Genomic DNA, 22,181 nt, shown 5'->3' with positions numbered 1-22,181 from the left:
CAAGATTCCACATTATTCAAAATCTATGGGGTATGACTTGGTGAGCATCTGCTTCTACTCTACGCTCATCTGCTTTGTCTAGTTTATTCACCAGCAGCGCATTGTCCTTCAGTCCAGCTCAATATCCTGCACATATATAAAATAGATACTCAACTAAATAACACTATAAGAATGATTGCTGGTGTTATTAAACCAACCCCCACACATTTTCTACCTGTTTTAGGTCACATACCACCTTCTTAACTTGACGAATACATGACCCAACAAATAAGTACAAAAAAATCTTCTTCTTTAAGTTCCATCTTCTATCAAAGGTTGGAAATCATCATGGCTATGCGGATTCTGTTTACTGCCGCTCTAAATAGTTCTTCACTACTGCATTCAAACCATCCCCTCAAGTTCTTAAACCACGATATTCTTTGTCTTCCCACATTTCGCTTTCCTTGAGTTTTGCCTTGTATAATAAGCTGCAATAATGAGTATCTTTGCCCTCTCATAACATGGTCTAAGTACTCAAGTTTTCTTCTTTTCAGAGTTAATATTATTTCAGATTCATTTCCTATTCTTTTAATAACATCTGCGTTTGACATTCTTTAAATCCATGATATTCGTAAGATTATTCTGTAACACCTTTTTGTAACTTATTTAGATGTACTTCTTTTAATGTCCATGCTTCCAAATCATAAACACGTGTAGTGAATACGTAACATCGAAGCATTCTTAAGCGTAGTCCTAACCTTATATCCCGACAACAAAAAAACTTTTTAAGTTTAACGAATGATGCACGTGGTATTTCAATACGTGTCTTAATTTCTTCCATGTTCCTAAGTATTTGTAGGTATCCATACTCACAATTACAGTATCCTCAATAATCAATTGGATGTTTGCATCTGATGATTTAGTCATGATCATGCATTTAGTTTTTTTTTCAAATTCATCCTTCAGTATTCGTGACAGCATTCATGAAGTTGTTGCATTACGTTCTGTAAATCATTGTTGTTATCTGTCAATAGTACTGCATATTCTGCAAAACGCAAGTTATTCAAAACTTCTCCATTGATAGATATACCTTCTATTGAATCTGAGAGCGCTTCTTTAAATACCGCTTCACTGTAGACATTGAAGAGTAGTGGTGACACTCAACCCTGGCGGACTTCTTTTTATATTTTGATATCTCGGGTATTCTGGTTTTCAACTCTTACCTTGGCAGTTTGATTCCAATATAGATTAGATATAATTTTCATATCACGACTGTCAATATTTTTGCTTTTTAATATTTCTGTTGAAGCTTTTTATGTTGAACCGTACCAACTGTCTTTTCAAAATCTACAAAACATAAGTACATGTCCTGATTCATATCCATTCATCTCTGTGCCAGCAAATTCAAGGCGAACAAAGCATCTCTTGTGCTCATACAATTTCTAAAGCCAAATTGTGTGCCGCTAATTTCATATTCAAGAGTTTTAGCAATTCTGCTGTGTATTATTTTCAAAATAATATGTGTATTGCTGTATATTGTTTTAAAGGTGTAACTCATTAAAGCTATTGTTTTGTGATCTGAGCAGAACATTGCACTTGACTTTTTGGGTATTGCCACAATGGTCGATTGCAGCCATTGTCTGGGGATTGTGGCAGTCTGATATATTAGATTAAAGAGTTCAACCATTACATCAATAACAACTTCATCAATGAGTTTTAATAATTCAATGGGCACATCATCTGTTTCGGTAGCTTTGTCCTCTTTTGTGTTTTTGATGGCATACATCACTTCTTCTCGTAATATTGATGGTCCGGTATCCCCTGTTGTTTCGAATGATAGTTCTTCTCTTTCATCATTAAATAGCTTTTTAATGTAATTGATCCAGTGACACAATCCTTCATATCAGTAATAATATCTCCTTTATCATTTTTAAGGATATTCGTTCTTGTGCTTTTTCTAGAACCATTTCTTAGATTTTTTTGTGTAAATTAAAGCTATCATACTTTTTATCCAGATCTTTTATTTTCTTGCATTGGTCGGAGAGCCCCTCTCTTTTGCCTCTCCAATTTTTTTTCTGATGTTTTTCTGAATTTCTTTGTATTTATTCAGGTCTTTTATTTATGTTTTCTTCGTTCTTCCATAAGTTCAAGAATTTTTGCTGTCATCCAAGGTTTTGTTTTTTCCCCAAGTGGTTTGAGGGTTTCTTTTCCAACTGACACAAATGAATGTTGAATTTTTCCCCACTTTTGGTCAATAGTTAGAGTTGCTGCATTACCTTTTTTGACTTTCCTTAAGTTTTCTTTTATTTTAAATTTCGTTTCCGCATATGTGTTGTCTTGTTTAAGTCACCTTATATCCATGATTTTCTTGGTGCTAGGGTGCTTTACACTCTTCAGTTTCACTCTTATCGACAAAACAACCGGATTGTGATCGGATAATATGTCCGCTCCTGGATAAGTTTTGGATGATATTATAGAATTTCTATATCTTCTGTTGCCGATAATATAATGTATTTGATTTCTGACTATTTTGTTCTTATTGTCAGCTGGTGACTCCGATGTGCATAATCTACGTTTAGGAAGTTTGAACAAGGTATTTGCAATTTTGAGTTCTTTATTAATACATGAGTCAACCAGCCGATTTCCACGTTTATTTCATTACACATTATCACCTAGTCTTCAAATAAAGTAGGCCAATATTAGGTTTTGTGGATAATCTTATACATTGCCACTAAGATAGTCTTCTAATTAAGTATTGGCCAATTGTTTTCTTATTATTCTTTCTTGTCATTATCTTATGCGTTTTCCCAAATCACTCGTCCAAAAAAAATTGATAGGACTCATATTAGGAAAACGTTCAATTCGTTTGTTAATCAGAATTTCGTGTTCTAAAAATTCGCGTTAATAATTCGATCATTATCGTCTATTACAAGAAAATCTCAGATTTATTGAGAAATTGGCACAATAATGGGTAAAATAACTAAGTTTCCGTCCTTTCTCATTTAATGTCGGTGTTACTAAAATTACCATTTCAGTAGATATTACTTATTTCACCTAAAACCATGGTTGAACCACCTCCGAATTTATCCATGTTGTCTTTTAGCTACCTAAGGGTTCTTTTGTTTGGTTTCTTCTTCAAGCTTTATTCTGCATCGTAAACCTCGGATGCCTATAAGGATTCCACTTCTCAAAACTTCTCAAATTAAATTAATAGAAGCAAATTGTATAAGTAAAACATTTAAGATTAATACAGTGTATTATTTTTTGGGCACTAAATCTGTTATCAAAATATTTCGGTATTTCGTCCTTTCTAGCTGTTGTGGACTTTCTACAGCCACCTGCATGCCGAAGCAGCATAAGCGTCTATATTCTTTGGCAGCATATTGATATTGTCCTTCAAATAAAACGTACAATAGTTCTGTTAAAAAATCTTGAAGATGCTGTAGATATATAACCTTTCCGATAATTAATTTGTATGCATTCTTAGTCAATTATTATATTTTTTATTTTGATTTCAAAATTGTTTAATGGTATTTTAACGATTTAACAGTATACAATATAACACTCATCTTTATAGCCTCCGTGGCGCAATCGGCTAGCGCGTTCGGCTGTTAACCGAAAGGTTGGTGGTTCGAGCCCACCCGGGGGCGCAAATTTTTTTTTTAATAAATAAACCAAAAATTGCTATAAATTTTTGAAACTAGTGGAAGCATGCGGAAGGTAAATATTTTGAGTCCCTTACGCTCAAAGTAAACACTTTAATATGATATTAAAAAAGAAATCTGCATTTAAGAGAGACTTGGTTCCGCAATAAGGAGGTTTTGCCAAAGATTCAAAAAAGGAAGAAAGTTGATATCTAACATAAAAAAGTGAGATACTTCATACCCTGCAACAGTACAGTAAATATTCGCGGTTAAAAAATATAATTACATTCATTATTTCAAGCTGCATAAGATCAACATTAAGAATAAGGTTAAGTTAAAATTGCTTCTTGAAAGACCGAATTGTAATGTAAATTATATGTAGTTGATGCTAAGAAAATTTCAAAGCTTATCCTGAACGTATAAAAAATGACAAATCGAAAGGTACACAAATCTTTTCTGGGAAAGGGAAACCAACTTTTTATGGGCTTTTCAAACAAAAGTGGGCTGGTTTTTCGTGTTGAGTTACGGACTTATTGTATTGTGTCTTGTTTCTTCGTATTAAATGTACAATAAAGATATAAACAGCTATTTTAATTAATTAATAAAATTAATTTTTTTTAGACCAGGGCCGATAATTTTTGAGACCAAAAAAAATTTGCAACAGGATGGAATTCATTGTAAAATGATGAAAATATAACAAAAATTTAAGCAAAAATAATTTACGGCGGTCTGAGGTCGGGAAGTGAAAGGGGGTGAGTTTTTAAGGGTAAAAATGGTTTATCACGATTTCTCTCTAAATGAAATGGCAAAGTTGTGGGTAATAAAAAGATCTTTTTCTATTCATACTTTCTTTCCCATAACCTCAAAATTTTTGCGAACAATTTGAATAACCCGAGTTTTTGGTTTTTTCTTTTTATCTTCCACAAACAATTTTTTTTCTTCACGAAATTTTGTGAAACATTTTTATGTCCGAAACACACTGTAATTTTTTTATTTAAAATATTTAGTTTTCCCCTTATTTTGATTTAATATCGAAAAGGCCCAATTTTTAATAAAAATTTCTCAAGTCAAAATATCTGTTGGTGTGTTTTTTGTTTGTTGAAATCTCTACTTTCGGATTGCGTAAAAAATATATACATTATTGTAGCGATTTTTTTAGAAAATGCAAAAAAACGAAAAATCTCGAATTTGATTTTTTTTAATAATTATGTAAACCAAAAAATTGTAAATTCATGAAACATAGATTTTGAAGTTTTTTACAATATGACTCAAATTTTCTGTATTTATTGTCGATCTTGTTCTTGTTAGACTCCACTAAACGGCTCAAAGCTGTTTTTTTTTATTTCATACACGTGTTTATCATCTAATACAAACAGATTCATCCATGCCGATAATCTGAAAATTAATAATCTTCTAGTCTCTACAGTTTTATTACGGGTATAACCAAATTTGTTTCAGCACAATAAACAAAATTATTATTTTGTAACACTGTACTAACATATCATTCGATTTTAGTTTTTGAGGTTAACGTGACGTTAAACATACTCTTCATGAGAGACAATAATAATATTTTTATTTTAGAGCTGACTGATACATATTAAAATACAGATAGTATTATTAGTATATATTATTAGTATATATTAATTATGAGTACAAAAGACAAACTAGAGTGATGGAAAGAATACATAATACAATCTCTTTTTGACGACGATAGACCTTGTTCTAGACCAGCGGTCGGGGAACCGGGGTAAATTACCCCAAATGGGGTAAAAATTAAATTTTTTGGGGTAAAAATGAAACTTTTGTGAATAAAAAGTATATATTCTTAATTTGCTATTTTATAAACCTGTTAGTATTTTTTCAACTTAAACAATTTAGCGACATATGCAGGCCACGCCAACTTACTCTCCACCACTATAGTGTTCTCGAGTTATATCTTTGCGAAGTAAAGCACAGTCCCGGCCCCGACTACCTGCTCAGTTCGTGCTATGCCGTCAAGATACAAATACATTCAGAAATAGAGTCAGAGAGCAAGTTTTTACTAATTAGTTGCTGACAAGATCACCATTTTATCATTAATCATCGATATATCAATCAAGGTAAGCCGCAATTTAAAAATTTAATTCAACTATTTTACAACTATTATTTTCTGTCTCCCTTAAGATGGCAGCAAATAGAAAAAGAACATACCAAGACGAATTCCTTAATTACGGCTTTACATAAATAGAAGACAATGGTACAATGAAACCAGAGTGTGTTGTATGTGTGAAGGTACTGACTTCAGAATCTTTAAAAAAAAAAGTCAATTGAAGAAACATTTACAATTTAGATAATTTGCATTCACACCTATCTTCCAAACCGCGAGAATACATTGCAAATTTAGAAATACCTGTTAAAAGACAAATATTGAATAGCAACTTGTTCAGCATCAAGGGCTAGCTCTGAAGTAGCCTGATTGATTGCACGAAATAAGAAACCATACACTATTGGTGAAGATTTGGTTAAACCAGCTGCTGTAAAAATGGCAGAGATTATGTGTGGTCAAAAAGAAGCAAAGAAACTGAATTCAGTGCCCTTGTCTGCGAAAATTGTGAAAGAACAAATTTCTATATTAACAGAAAATGTAAAGGAACAGGTTATTTTCGTATTAAACAGGCTCAATATTTTGCTATTCAGCTTGATGAGACAACTGATTTTCGTAGCAATTCACAGTTAATGGTATATGTTCGCTACATAGGTGTAGATAATTTTGAAGAGGAATTGCTGTTTTGTTCTCCTCTGGAGTTGAGATCTCGTGGAATTGATGTTTACAATAAAGTAAATGAATATTTCAATGCGCAAAGTTTAAAATGGGAAAACTGTATTTCTGAATCTTTGCATGGAGCTCCAGCTATGCTGGACCATATTAATGGTTTTTCGGCTTTTGTAAAAAAAAATAACCCAAATATTGAAGTTACTCACTGTATGATCCATCGCCAGGCCCTTATGGTCAAATATTTAGAACCTACACTGGAAGCTGTCATGCATGATGTCATCAAGATTGTAAATTTTATCAAGGGACATGCACTAAACACGCCGCTATTTCGTGAATTATGTCAGGACAGTGAAGCTGAATATACGGACCTACGTTATTATACAGAAGTAAGGTGGCTTTCTCGCGGAAATGTACTAAATCGAGTATGGACTCTCAAAACTGAAGTCGAAATTTTTATGGTTGATTAAAAACATATTCTCGCAGATAAGTTAAAAACTCTTCCTGGGTTGCATATCTCGCATATTTAGCGGGCATTTTTGAGAGTATAAATATATTAAACAAAGAATTGCAAGGAAAGAATATTAATATCATTTCAGCGAGAGAAATAGTGTCAGCGTTTGGGTTAAAGCTGCAATATTGGAGATAGAAAATAGAACCGAAAAAGACAGCTACTTTTTCAAGGTTGGCTTTGTTTTTGGAAGATTGCGAAAATATTACTCTTGTTGACATCAATGATACAATTGTAAGACATCTTATCAAACTCAGAAAGCGGTTTTCAGATTACTTTCCAGATCTTGATACACTTACTCTCAGTTGCATTGCAGATCGTTTTACATGTGAAATTGCTATGATACAAGAAGAACCTTCAGGTTTAGCAGAAGCAATTCTTGAACTTCGATCTAATATTCAATTTGAGAGTAAACCAAATCTGTTATCTTTTTGGATGTCAAAAGCTGCAAAGGCTTTCAAAATTGTACATGAAGATGCGGTTAAAAAATTGTTGCCATTTGGAACAACATATTTGTGCGAACAAGGCTTTTCTACTCCAATGAACATAAAAACGAAAAACAGAAATCGATTAAACGCTGAAAACTGTGTTCAAATCGCTCTTACACCAAGTCCCAATTTTGAAGCAATTGTATCGAACATGAAACCTCTCCCATGAAAATTCGCCCCCACAGAAAATATAAGCAAATGATAATTTCTCGTTATTTTGTAATTCATATGATATTTTTCTTGTATGACAAAATAACAAGAAATTATCATTAACTTATATTTTCTGTGGGGGTGAAAGTTATGGATTACTAGGTATTACATTGATAAATTGAATAAATGATGTTTAAATTAAATTTTTAATTATTGTTTTCTTTTCAAAATTATCATGGGGGCTATAACATAAAAGATTCTAAAAAGAGGCGATTTCGTTTTTTCTTGCTCTTCGCCATGGGGTAATATCAACTTACATAAAAATATTTTGGGGTAATGATTAAAAATGTTCCCCGACCGCTGTTCTAGACCATCCACAGATAATCGAATAAATGAAAAAGGCCCAGAAATAACCAAAGAAGAAGTGATTCACGCAGTAAAATCTCAGAAACAAGGAAAAGCCACCGGTCCAGACAATATCAATGTCAAAATACTAAAACTAATTGTAGATAACGAAAGTAAAAGCCTAGACTTAAAAAAAGCACTATTCAATAAGCTATATGACACAGGTAAAATACCAACAGACTGGCTAAAATCAACATTCGTAGCATTACTAAAAAATCGAATTTCTCACAATGCGATGATTATCGAATATTAAGCTTAATGTCTCATGTCCTGAAAACTTTTCTCAGAATTATCCATACACGAATTTACAAGAAGTGCGAGTTCCAGATGAGTGACACTCAATTCGGATTTCGAAACGGATTGGGAACACGATAGGCTCTTTTTGCTTTAAATGTGTTAACGCAACGATGCAGAGACATGAATGTAGATGTATATGCATGTCTTATTGACTATCGATAAGCATTTGACTGCGTTAACCATCAAAAGATGATCGAAATTTTGAGAACAAGTGGAGTTGACGAACAAGACTTGCGAATTATCTGAGAACTATACCGGCACCAAACGGCAATAATTGAAATAGGGCACACAACATCCGAATATATACAAATCCGACGAGGAGTGAGTCAGGGTTGCGTCTTATCACTGCTACTGTTTAATTTATATTCGGAGTCTATAATCAGAGAAGCATTAGACGAGGCCCAAAACGGAATTAAGATTAACGGAATCAGCATAGACAACAAGCAACGCACAAGAACTACAAAATATAATAAATGCGGTAGTTCACCACAGCGAAATCTTCGGTTTACATCTAAACGTTTCCAAAACTAAAACTTTAGTATTTTCAAAGACATCAATAAACCTACATGTGTATGCCAAGGGTCAAATAATAGAACAGGTAAATTCCATAAAATATTTGGGAGCAAATATCAATAGTCAGTGTAATCCAAAAAAGAAATCCTATCAAGAATCGAACAAGCAAGGAAAGCATTCATGAGCATGAAAACATTTTTTACAAGATCAGACCTTAGTCTGCAGCTTAGAATCCGAATGATCAGATATTACTTTTTTTTCTGTCTTACTGTATGGCTGTGAAAGTTGGACGATGGACTCTGAAATAGAAAAAAGAATAAATTCCTTTAAGATGTATATACAGACAAATGCTGAGAATTCTATGGGTACAAAGAGTTATTAATGTTGAGGTACTTTGTCGCATATGTAAACAAAAAGAATTACTAAGAATAATCAGAGGAAAATGCAATACTTGGGTCATGTGTTGAGAGGTGAAAGATACAAATTACTTCAAGTTATACTGGAAGGAAAAGTACAGGGCAAAAGATCAGTAGGAAAACGCCAAAACTCGTGGCTGATAGACCTGAGGAGATGGACCGCTCATCCGCAGAAATCTTTCGCGCAGCAGTTTCCAAAACTACAATTTTCATTTGGATTGCCAACCTTCGAAAGGAGACGGCGTTATGAGAAGAAGTATTTAACTTGCTATGTCGATTCCCAAAGTTTATTTTGAAGTAAATTTGTCAAAAACTATTTAAGTATATCAGCCTGCACGTGCATTTTTAGGAACAATATCGTTTGCTTCTCTTTATCTCGATTACTGTCCAACGGTTTTGGTTTTTGCTACAAAATAATCAACAGGTAGTAAGACCCAGACAACCCTAACTTCTTCCCCACTTTTCTATGAAATACCTTTTGATGGGCTAAAATTTTCCGTAGATCTTCTGGGTATATAAGTTATCTTAAAATAGCAATGAATAGGCAACTACGCATATAATTTAAAAGAGATTATATAACTTTCACAAAATATTATAGACGTCTTATCCTTTTCTTCCAAATCTGTCTATCTCCTAGTGATGTTGGCTACCACACTGACCTATCTTATTCTATTCACAGGAGCTCGAAATAGATCAGTTAACTTTAGACCAGTCCATTTCCTAAGATTGGTCAGGATATACCTCTACGTCCAAAGCTTACCTTGCCCTTAATCTTGCCTTGCATAACGAACTGTAGAAGTCAGTATCTACTGTTATACATAATTTGGCCGAAGTAAGCCAGTTATCTGTTCTTTACGATGTTAAATAATTTCTTTGTCTTTTAGTCTCTGGAGAATGGTTATGTTAGTTGTATGGTGTATTAATGAGACCCTTAACATATGTCTGTAGAACCATATTTTCAAATGCCTCTAATCGTTTTATGGCATCTTCTGTAAGACTCCAGCTTTCTACTTCGTAGAGGAGGATACTAAAGACATAACATCTAAGAAGAATATTTCTTATAAAGTAATACATAATATTCTTTATTAAAAAATCGTATTAAAAGACAATTCATATTATGTTAATAATAAGTTAGTTAATGAAGATTTTTTCGAGAAAAATAACCTACTAGTATGTATTCCAAATTATTTAATAGAAAAAAAGGTCTCGTTCCTGGAGTGAATACTACTTTAAGTGAGAATGCGCTGCTCAACACTATTAAATCTAGTATTCCTATTAAAAAAGTTAATAGAATGGCTAGGTTAGTTAGGTTAGTTCAAAACAAAGGTAAAATAGAAGCTGCTCAACACTATTAAATCTAGTATTGCTATTAAAAAAGTTAATAGAATGGCTAGATTAGTTAGGTTAGTTCAAAACAAAGGTAAAATAGAAATAAATAAAATAAATAAAGAAGAAAAAAAATATTCACAAAGAGGGCCTAAACCTCCGAGGTGTTGAGTCGGGTTTATGTCTTAGCTCTGTGAAAAAAGATTTGATGAATAAAGAAATAAATAAATGAAGTATTTATTAATAGGATTTAGTACTATTTGTCTATTTCAAATTGGCAAATTAATTTATGTTGGTTAGGGCCCTGGATATAGAGTATAAATACAGGTCAATTTAATGTTTCCACTTCCTTTTGGTATGTTTTTTTTTGTTTATTAATACCTATATATGTATGTGCATGCATAAGTGTGTATATGTGCGCATATGTATATAATATCCTTATATTATAGCAAACATTATTTATTATATATCGTGGCTGAATGGATCAAGCAATCCAAAGCCAATTTAAAAAAAATCAAAATAAGAGGAAAATAAATATTTTAAATAAAAAAAAAAAATACAGAATAATTGGGAACATAAAAAGGTAAGTTTTGACTAAATTTCTTTAAAAAAAATTGTTTTCTTCTTCTTCCTTCTTGTATGTAGGCTTTAAAACCTGTTTCTTCTTCAATATTGGCCTCCTAAATTGTTTAAATTGTCGCACCATCTTTTTCTTGGTATGCCAATACTTGGTCCATTTGGTGACTTATCTCGTGCTATTCGTACTATCCTATCCTCTGCCATTTAATGTGTTCGTTCCACTCCTATTTCCGTTTTTTCTCCCATCCATTTATGTCTTCTATATTGCATGCTCTTCCTATGTTTTCGCTTCTCTCCCTATCCAACAGACTTTTCAATAGTAATACCACTAGTGATTCAATTTTCGCGATAAGTCTGTCGATTTACTTCTAAACGAAACTGAGTGGCTTGACACTTGGTGTTTTCTTTAAGAAACTCAGTTGAGTTTAGAAATAAAAGACAGACTTATAAGCTAAATTAAATCACGAGTGGTATTTTATTAGACTATTTCATGAACAAAGTGATAGGTCAAAAATTCAGTAGAATGAGAGGAAGGAATTTAATAATAATACATTTTGATCTAGGTAACCCAAATCTACCCATTTTTTTAATAATTCATAATTAGTCATAATCATGAAATATTTATTATAACTTTAAATAATTTGCTATAATTATTTTTTACCTATAACAATAAATAATTTGTACACGAAAAAAATACATTATTCTCGACTATAATTATTATAAACGGTGCAATTGTAAAAATTTTAAATAGTATGACCGTTATTAGGTGGATTAGGTGGTATTGTTGCTATTATTACTTGATGTACTTGGAGTATTCCTAAAAGTATTCAGTATGTTCTGATGATGTTCGGCACTAAGATGTAAATACGGTTTTATCGAGTTCGAACTTCCATGTCCAGTAATTTTCATAGCTTGTTGTTCACTAACGCCAGATTGTAGTAACTGACTAACTGCAGTGGCACGATTAGAGTGATTCATTATTTTCACTTTTTTAGTGTCTAATCCTATCTTTTCTGCAGACATTTTTGTCCATTTGGATATTGTATTAATACCAATAGGACAATTCTTGTACCAATTACTATTATTATATTTATTCCACTTGCCATTCACAGTCAGAAAAAGTCAGATTGGTAATAGTTTGGCTTTTCGATATGTTTCCGGTATAATCTCACAGGACACATTTCAGGATTCTTCAAATTTTGAGTAAGCCATTTATTATCTGCACAGTTTTTATCACCACCTTGGCGGGTTTTGGAGAATATCGGGTCATATGTAATTCTGTTTGTTAAACAGCCTTTGTTGTTAGTCTCTTCCTTGAAAAAATGTAACATGGAAAAACTTGCTTCGTTACCTCTCCAAGCTAATTCTACGGCAGCTATATGAAAAAACTTCTTTTGGAGTCCCTCTGGCATGTCTTCGTCCCATTGTAAGCACATATTTTTATATTCATCCGAAGTCATAGCGACAGAACTCATTTTCCTTTTATCGGGTACAGTTTGCAACAATTTTCTGTTACTATCACGAGCCGCTCTCGCTTCCTTGAAGGTTATATCTTTGAAGGGATCAATATGTCTCTGATACTCACAGAAATATTTTTCTTGTACCAATTTTGCAGTAGTGTTCCATATGGTTTTAATAACACTCTCCTTGTAATCACTACCATCAATTTTTCGCATGTTGAAGGCCCAGTCTTTTAGAATGAATGCTAGTCTTTCGTTGTTATTTTCTGCATCTAATTTGTAGTTGCGATCCACACAGAACATCATAAATTGTCTCCATATATAAGATTTAGATTTTCTTGTGTTACTCGGTATATTTTCTTCAATGTTTTGGTTTATAACTTCGTTTGAAGTACCACCGAAACGACTCATTTTGACGCATACAGCTACAATAATTTTTTTGGCAAACGTCAAACTTTGCTTTGCGATCGGTATCCATGGTTACGTCGTTGAAAACACGAAGCTGATAGACCAATCAGAATTGAAAGACAGTTGGTGTTTTCGCGATAACACAAGCTGTCTTTGGTTTGTGATTGGTCAGATTATGTGAAAATTTTAAGATGAGTGAAATAGTCCCTTATATTCGTCGGAGTATTTTCATCTCTGCTGTTTCTAGTAGTGGTCTCGTTTTAGATGTGTCAGGTCTTGTCTCCGCCATGTATATTAATATAGGTCTAATTGCTGCTTTATCGATTCTTGTTTTTGTGTCTTATCTTAGGTGTTTGTTCTCCCAGATTGTGTCATTAAGAGAGAGATCCCGCCGCTTTACTTGCTTTTAAGCTTTGTTATCGTACTTCTTTTTCATCATCTCTGTAACTAGTTATATCTATTCCCAGATATCTAAACCTTGCTTCCTGCTTTACTATCTTCCAATCAATCTCAATTTTACATCGTAGTGGGTATTTAGATGTTGTCATGCATTTGGTTTTTTCTGCTGATACGATCATATTGTATTTCTTGGCTGTTGTATTGAAGATGTGTTAATCTTATTAGTTCGTCTTCTGTCTCGGCGATTAATGCGGCGTCGTCTGCATAACATAATATTTGGATTTCTTTGTTCCCTATTCTGTAGCCATGACCTTTACCTATTGCTTGTATTATTTCGTCCATTATTATATTAAAGAGAAGTGGGCTTAACGAGTCACCCTGCCTGACTCTGCTTTGCAGTTGCTGCTTTGCAGTTGCAGCTTTGCATTGTGTTAGTTTTCCATTTACCTTTGCCTGTATTCGATTATGGAAGTAGGTGTTTTCGATGGTTTGTATAATATTGATTGGTATGTTTTTTTTATACAGTAGGTGTAAGACGTCTTCGACTTGGATGCGATCGAAAGCTTTTGTCAGGTCTTTAAAACATGGATATGCTGGTTTATTGTACTCGATGGCCTTTTCTGTGATTTGTCTTAGTACAAATAAGGCGTCTACGCAGGATCTTCTGGATCTGAATCCTTGTTGTTCATCTGATAAACTTATTTTATTGATTTTGTTGGTTAGGACTTTTGTGGTAAGCTTAAGTGCGGTGTTTAGTAGATTTATACCTCTATAATTGTTGGGGTCTTCTTTATCTTCATTCTTGAACATTGGTATCATTATGCTGTTTCTCCATGCGTCTGGTATTTTGCAGTGCAATATTAGTTTTTGTATAAGTTTTGTCATCTCTAGGGTTATACTTTCTCCTCCGTGTTTTAGAAGTTCGTTGGTTATTCCGTCTGGTCCTGGTGACTTTCTATTTTTGAGTGAATTTGTGGCTATTTCTACTTCCTAAAAACTGATTTCTATTTCGTGTCTTAATTCAGGTACGTTACTGTGTTGATTATTTTTTCCATTGCTTTAAACAGTTCCATCAGGTTCCTTTCCCGTTCGTTGGATTCGGGATTCTGGAGTACTTGACGTTTTGTACTTCGTGTAGGCCTCTCGTTTCTCTTTACATTTCTCTTCTTTTTTTCCGAACCATGGTGTATTGTTGTTGTTTCTTTTGTTCAGTATAACTTTGCGTTTTCCTAGAGCTTCTGTTGCTGCTTCTTCAATTTTTTTTTTAATTTTTCCCAGCTTGCGTTTGTATCTTCGATGTCGTCTATTTGCTTCAGCTGTATCTTCTGTGCTAGCCTCCTTTGGTACATTTCTCTTGTAGAGTCGTTCCACAGTGATTCTAAATTTAATTTTTTCTCGGTGATTTCCTGAAGAAAATGTTTTGATGGTATTTTCATTCTTGATGGGCCAGGTTAGCATCCTACCCATTGTAAAAGAAAACAAGGCTCGGAACCAAAAAAAAATTGTACAAAATAAAAATAAAAAACCAAACACTCGATTAAATGAATTTTTCACATAAATTTTTAGGTTATGTAAAAAAATTGTAAATACAAAAGTTGTAGATCTTTTTATTAGGTACCTACTATTAAGCTTTTTTTCCATTGGACTTGTAGTGAAATCCGAGAGTTGCCGAAAATTGAGATAAACCGTTTGTTACTCTTAAGCACCTACCTCCTTTAACTTCCTAATCTCAGATTACTCGTAAAACTTTTGGCCCTCATCTATTTACAAAATAATCCCTGTCAGTCAAACAGTGTACAGAAAATAATATTTTCTTTTCTCATAGGAACAGAGAATACCCCAACAACCGTCTTAATGGATAAACTCCCGGAAACATTATCTTCCATTCGCAAAACTAAGTACATCTATAATAAATGAACGTAATACGTGACTCGTACCAATAGTTTTTACAATTTGTCTTTAACTCTATTTTTCATTTATCTATTAGAAATTATACCGACACCTCATTTCTTATATTCGAGTCAATAATAATTAACACAAAACTCTATTCTAGGATTCAGCAATACTCTCTCCAGAGAAAACCAACAGAAAGCTTTCACTGTCACCACTTTAAATTCTTTTAGTAGTAGTTGAACTTCCTGTAACTTCCAAGAAATTCTAAATGCTACATTTAATATACAAAATGGATCGACTCGATTCACTACGAGTAAGAGTTTTAAGCCGCCAATACATTTTGCATTTTATACTCTGAATTTGAAATGCCTTTCTGAGTAGCGTGTGGCTTCAATCATGAACCCACTAATCTTTTAGCATTACACTGAATGCGTCAGGGCACTGGGTGGTTGAGCGGACAGGTGTATAATATATTATTTAATTATTCTTTTTTTAGCTTATATGCTTGCTACAACTGGATATTATTAGTTATCTTTACTATTACACCGGGAACCATATTAATTATTGGAAACAGCTTCTTAATAAGGACCTTGCAAAAAGCACGCAAAATTAAATGCAATGGAAGGAAAAGACAGGTTGGTAGAATTTTGTCATACATTGTAAGTTACATGTTACAATCAAATACTGGGCTGTAACGTCGGCTATGTAACATTTCCTATTACTACATTAATTTATAATTACTTACCAACTCTTAATAATAGTTCAGTCGTTCGAGATTTTACCCCTAAAAATTATACGAACAAGCTGAATTTTACCGAGAATATCAATTTTGATAACTCAAAAAAGATGCATAAAGGTTTACCACTTTAACCGCCCACCTTCTCCCTAAAACCACCCTTGTAGCTGGATAAAAATGCAAAAAAATCGATTTACCAAGAATCTGTAGGCCATAGAAAAAAATATTTCAAATGAAAAATGTAGATCAGATAGTTTTGAACAAAAATGTTTATTAGCACTTTTTGGGTAGATATAAACGACGATTTTAAATGTCAGTTCCGCCCCAGAAATCAATGTTGAGTCAAATTTTTATCAATTCGGAGGTAAAAAATCGATATCTTTTGATTAGAGTGACTTCTCGAAAAAGAAATCAAAATACGTTTTAAAGGCGAAGAGTGTAGCGTTTGCATGCAATTTTTGTATTTTGATGCAAATAAAGTTAGTTTCGAAAAAACTGTTCAATAAATGAATTTTGCGCGATTTTTGCCATTTTTACGGTTCTTGTGAGATCAATATAATTTATTACCTTCATTGACCGGTCGTAGTGAAATTTCCATTGTTGAAGACCAGTCTTCAAAACCTATAACAAACTAACAATTTTCTTTTCACTGAATTTGTCATTTTAGCGGCAACTAAAACCGTAATGCGTTCCTTAGAGAGCTTTCCACAAACGCACTTTTCCGATTTAAATTTTAAAGTTTGGTGTATTTTAAAAACAATCCAGTCTCATCAGCATTGAAAATGTCGTCTGGCACATATCGTGCCGTCAGTGCAGGCCACACGTTTTCTAGCCAATCATGCGTTACGTTTTTGTTAACATTGCGAGCCTTTCCGCTGATCTTCCCGTACTTGATTTTGTGCCGCAGCTTTAAACTTGCGCGGCCAACCTTTAGAAAAAATTAAGCTTTACTTACTTTACTGAGCTTGTAGTTCCTTTACCTGCCTTTAAACCAGTGGTTTTCTTGCATAAAATATTATGTATAAATATTAGTTGATTTCCAAGCCAACAACAGTTCACCTCGGTTTCTTCTAGAGCCCTAACCTCTAAGGAGCCGATCAGCGGGGCTCTGCTCCTACTACTTACCTAGACTCTGAGGTTTGTCTTTGTATTTCTTCAAGTTGGCGTTTTACTTATCTCTTCGATGCAAGTGCGTATAAAAAACCAAATATTTTATTTTTAATGTAAGAAATTAAGAGGAAAACCATTCAGTTTCTACGTCCCGAACTGAAGAGTATACCACGAATACCCTAGTGCAGAGCGTACGGCGTGGGAGAAGTTTTCCCGTCATTTAAACCCCCCGAGACGACAGAATTATTTCGCATAATTGTTTGTTGATCATATGAATATTATTTTTTTTAATAATACTAACGTATTCAATTTTTAAGGCATATTTTATTTTTTAGGACCACAGAAACCTAACGATTACATTAGTAATTATAATTGTTCTCTTCATAATAGTAGAAGTACCATCTAACTTTATATCACGTACTAGAGCAGTCACTTTAATATTTTTTGGGGCAAACGTAGGGATTGACGAAGTAGTTATAGAAATCATCAGAGAAATATGTACCTTACTAGGAGCTGTTAATGTAACAGCAAATTTTTTATTATACTACCTGTTTTGTCCAGCATTCTGTAGAGCACTTAAGGAGACGTTTAGGTAAAGTATTTACAATTAATCAATAAGTATAAAGTTCAAGTTTTAATATTAAGCTGTTGCCACTATTCACGTTCACTATTGTTTGTTAGAGAACAGAATCATGTTTTGTCAAAATAATAATATGAATATTATAAATACATGGTTCAAACTACCAGATCGCAGATGGAAATCGTGGAAATCGCCACAAGACAAAAAAAAATTGTCTCAGAAATCAAATAGACTACATAATGATACCGAAATAGCATTATAAGTGCAAAAACCTTTCCCGTTGCAGATGTTTCCACCGACTATACCTTGCTTGTAACAAAATTTAAAAATAAACTAAAAATAATCAAAAAAAAGAACATGAACTTACTGAAAAAGGAAGAAACGAAGCCAAAGATAATACGTCACGTCAATAAAAAAAAACAGTAGACAAGAGCAGCCTTCCTAGATGTTAGCAAAGTCTTCGACAGAGTCTGATATATACCGCAGATGTTCCAAGAACACCAGGAACACTACTTAGCCTTTACGCAGACGACACAGTGATTGCGGCCAAACACAAAAACGTGAAGTAGCGGTCAACAATCTACAGACAGTATCGAATAACATTGAAGAATGGTGTATCCAATGAAAAACAGCAATTAATTCAGCAAAGATACAAAGATACAAGCAAATATATTCAAAAAGAAAAGAGAAATCATAGAGGTAAAGCTGTACAGTTAAGTTAACATTCACCCAATACGTAGACATAACCATCCAATAAACAGCAACAGTCAAAGCAGCAATAAGAGGACTCGCACGTAGAAAAAGCACGTAGTTTCCAGCATTATCAAAAGGGATGTATGCTACCGTATGCAATAGGATCAAAGCAATTCTGTAAAATCGGCTGATTCTAACCGACCTGCAAAAAGAGGAGATTTTAGCCAAAATATCTAAGAGTTGTCCATAGGGAAGGAATGCTTTTTCCTCTACTGTGGACACTACTGATGGATGTCTTAATTTCGCTCCTTGACGCATAGGGGGTAGAAGTGCAGGCCGATGCTAATAATCTAGTAATAGTAAGAGGAAAATATGGTGATGTTCTATTCAACACACTCCAAAGGACATTAAATATCCTCACTAGGTGGTGCGGCAGAAAAAAAACTCTCTGTCAATTTTAGAAAAACAGTAGCAGTCAGTTTCACAAGAAGAAGGAACCCAGATAATATCGAGATACCCGCTCTGTATAAAGAAACTGCCAAAGAGGTAAATGAGGTCATATATCTAGCAGTAATTAATAGTGCCAAATAACTCTAAAACCAATAAAGAAGTTGGAGTTGTGGTATACGGAGGGAAACCAAGGCTTAGCCTCATTGAATGCCTAGGTCATCACTTTACTATCTTCTGGGCGAAAATTTATACTATAGAAATTTACCTATAGGAACTAATCACAAGGATCTGCAGGGATAAATCTATAAAAATTATTTGATATTGAAAGATTGATTACAAATTAGTTAGAACTGTTTTAAGAATCTGATTCTAATAGGAAAAAGTAATAAAGTAAGTTACTCTGGTTGCATGGACATGTTGGTATTAAAGTAAACGAAAAAGCAGACCTACTTACCACGGAAGGGACAAAAGAAACATTCATAGGCCTAGAACCTGCCAAAAACAACCAAAAGAACGTTATCAGACTGCGATGAATAGATAAAACGTAACCACTGGTACTAATAAATAAGTCTTAAATATTCGTAGGCTTTTATACATGAACTATCGATGAAGATATTCAAAGATTTACTACCTATCAACAGGAATGATCTGCGCATTATCTTAAGTCTCCCATCAGGACACAATCACCTCAAGGCGCACATGAATAAAATTGGAGTATTATACATGAACCAACAGATTCAAAGATAAAAGATCTACTAGATATGAACAGGAATAATCTACGCATTATCTTAAGTCTCCCATCAGGACAATGTCACTTCAAGGGGCACACGAATAAAATTAGACTGACAGAAAGACGAGATGGTGGAATACTATCTGTGCAACTGCCCAGAGTTGGATATAGGATAGGATAAGGCTTAATACATTTGAGCATTATGAACTCGAGTCCTACGTCTTCGTAGAGGTATTACCTAAGGCGATACTTTGTTAAAAATACTGGGTTGAAGGCCCAACATTGATCTCGGGATCAGCCATAATAGACCTCTTAGGTTGAGTGGAAGGGTAGTTAACCGCCCACTTACATTGAACCACACCTAACCTAATCTTTCTATAAATAAAAATAATTACAACTGTTTCTTGAAGACAGTAAACAATTTTCGGGTAAATCTTTTAGAATCGTTTGCTTAAAAACGCTATTTTAGGCTTTTTATTAGGAGTACAAAAAAGGAAGATTCTCTGGAATTCCATTGAGACGATTTATAAATAGTTTTTGACTGTTTTATTACCTGAGTAATATTGTTATTTCGCATTTTAACTGGAAGAAGTCTCAATAAAATAGGTTGTATTTACATAAAATCAAATAATATTAAATAAGGGGATCGTTGGTGATAAATTAAATGACCTTTATTAAAATGATGATCTACCTTACACCCATTCCTCTTTAAAATTGCAAGGATAACATTTACCCTTGCTAGGTAGTTTAACCCTAAGCAGTAAAAATATTCACCAAATATCTCCCTCTTCAAAAAATTTTCCAATTTGTCACGTTTTATTTATAATTTTAACAACTGAAAATTTTATACATGTATTTATTATTATTATTAATATTTTATTAATGAAAATATACTTTTATTCGTTTTTAGAGTTCGCACTACGAATAAAGTCGAAAAAGTTCAAGTAAATGTCATCGTTTTGGGCGAAAACATGAAGATGTCTGCAGTCAAATCCAAATTTCTTGAGATTGCGAAGAATATAGGCCCTCCAATGTTTAATAAACAAGATGCTATTTCAGATTTAGAAAATTCTAATACAAAGCCAGATGACTCGGAATACGTAGAAATTATGAATGACTATAACGACAGCACTTTGTCTTCCAGGCTGTCCGAGACAGAAACTTGTAAAAATGAATCACTAACGACTAATGTTAGAAATTAAGGAAGGTATTTGCATTTATTCATTTATCTTCATCTAAAACATTGAATGAAATATTTTTGTTTAATCTATCTTCTTCTTCTTCTTCTAATGGCGCTACAACCCTTTGTGAGTCTTGGCCTGCTTAACAATGTTCTTCCATTCTGCCCTGTCGGATACTTTCCTTCGCCACTGCCTGATGTTCATGGTTTTAAGATCCCTCTCTACGTCGTCTATCCATCTTTTACGGGGCCTTCCTCTTGTTCTGTTTCCTTGGGGCTTCCATCTCTGGACTACTTTTACAGCTCGATTATCTGGCATTCTTTCTAGGTGACCAAGCCAGTTTAGTCTTTGTGATTTTACAAATCTGACAATATCTGCGCTCTGCATTAGTTCATCCAGCTCGTGGTTCATTTTAATTCTCCACGAACTATCGCTGCATCGAGTTGGTCCAAATATCTTCCTTAGTATTTTGCGCTCAAATATTCTCAGTTGATTTTCATCAGTGGTTGAGAGGGTCCACGTTTCACATCCATATGTGACCACTGGTCTAATTACTGTTTTGTAGATTCTCAGCTTAGACTCACGATTCAGTAACTTACTTTTCATTAAGTCTTTGTATGCATAAAAGCACTTATTACCGCTAAGAATCCGTGCTTGTATTTCTTGACTGATGTTGTTGTTGTCATTTATTATTGAGCCTAGGTAGGGAAAAGTGGAGGCATATTTGTAGGTATGGTTGTCTACCTTCATATTCTCATGTTCATTCGATTTTGTGCACTCCATATATTTTGTTTTGCTTTCATTTATATAGAAAAAACGTAGCAGCTTCTCGTTTCAGTTCTATGACTTTTTCGCTTAATACCCTTTTGTTGCGGCTTATTATGGCAACATCATCCGCATATGCGCATATTTGCATAGCTCTTGTATTAATTTATCTATCTGTTTAATCTATCTTTGTCATCAATTTTCGTCCACAGTTTAGAGCTAGGCCAGCCCTCTTATTTATATTTATGTCTTTCTTGTGTAATTCACGTTAAGAACCATGCTGTTCTTTTATTCCTACTTCAAGTAGACCGCTCTCCCAAGTAGAATAGTCACTTTTATAGATTTACCACAAATAACTGAGAAAACATATAAAGTTAATACCCAAAAATGACCTATTCGAAACAAATATTTTTAAATGCCCATTTTATGTACCCTGTAAATAATAATGTAGGCACCCACACCTGAAACTGCCTGCTTCTACAATTTTATTACTCCGTGGTGAAGCTTCTATACTGGCGTTGTATTAATTTTTTCTCTACAGTAAAATGCTGAGGTGGGCATCACGCAACTAGCGCCACAAGATAGCGACGTCATGAGTAGCATCATAGAATAGCGGTTTTTGACATCGACTTACTACTTTTGGTCAATTCATTTTTAGTCATCATATATTTACTCTAAGCAGGTTTAAATTAAAAACTGCATGAAAAATAACTAAT

General features: G+C 33.6%; 1 protein-coding gene and 1 non-coding gene across 2 annotated transcripts in view; both read left to right on the top strand.

The window, feature by feature from the left end:
- The window catches only part of LOC140432568 (probable G-protein coupled receptor frpr-1), an 80,569-nt gene extending 59,826 nt beyond the window's left edge, over positions 1–20,743 (top strand). The window contains exons 5-7 of the mRNA XM_072520561.1: positions 15,717–15,855; positions 17,402–17,658; positions 20,430–20,743. Of these exons, the coding sequence (XP_072376662.1) occupies positions 15,717–15,855; positions 17,402–17,658; positions 20,430–20,721 (688 nt within the window). The 3' untranslated portion in view covers positions 20,722–20,743. The remainder of the gene's footprint in view (positions 1–15,716; positions 15,856–17,401; positions 17,659–20,429) is intronic.
- On the top strand, positions 3,556–3,629 carry TRNAN-GUU (transfer RNA asparagine (anticodon GUU)). Its single transcript has one exon. It is a non-coding gene; the product is annotated as a tRNA-Asn (tRNA).
- Positions 20,744–22,181: the final 1,438 nt, after the last annotated feature.

The sequence above is a fragment of the Diabrotica undecimpunctata genome, chromosome 1 (assembly GCF_040954645.1).
Source record: "Diabrotica undecimpunctata isolate CICGRU chromosome 1, icDiaUnde3, whole genome shotgun sequence".
NCBI lineage: Eukaryota > Metazoa > Arthropoda > Insecta > Coleoptera > Chrysomelidae > Diabrotica > Diabrotica undecimpunctata.
This window is presented reverse-complemented; position numbering and strand designations above follow the sequence as displayed.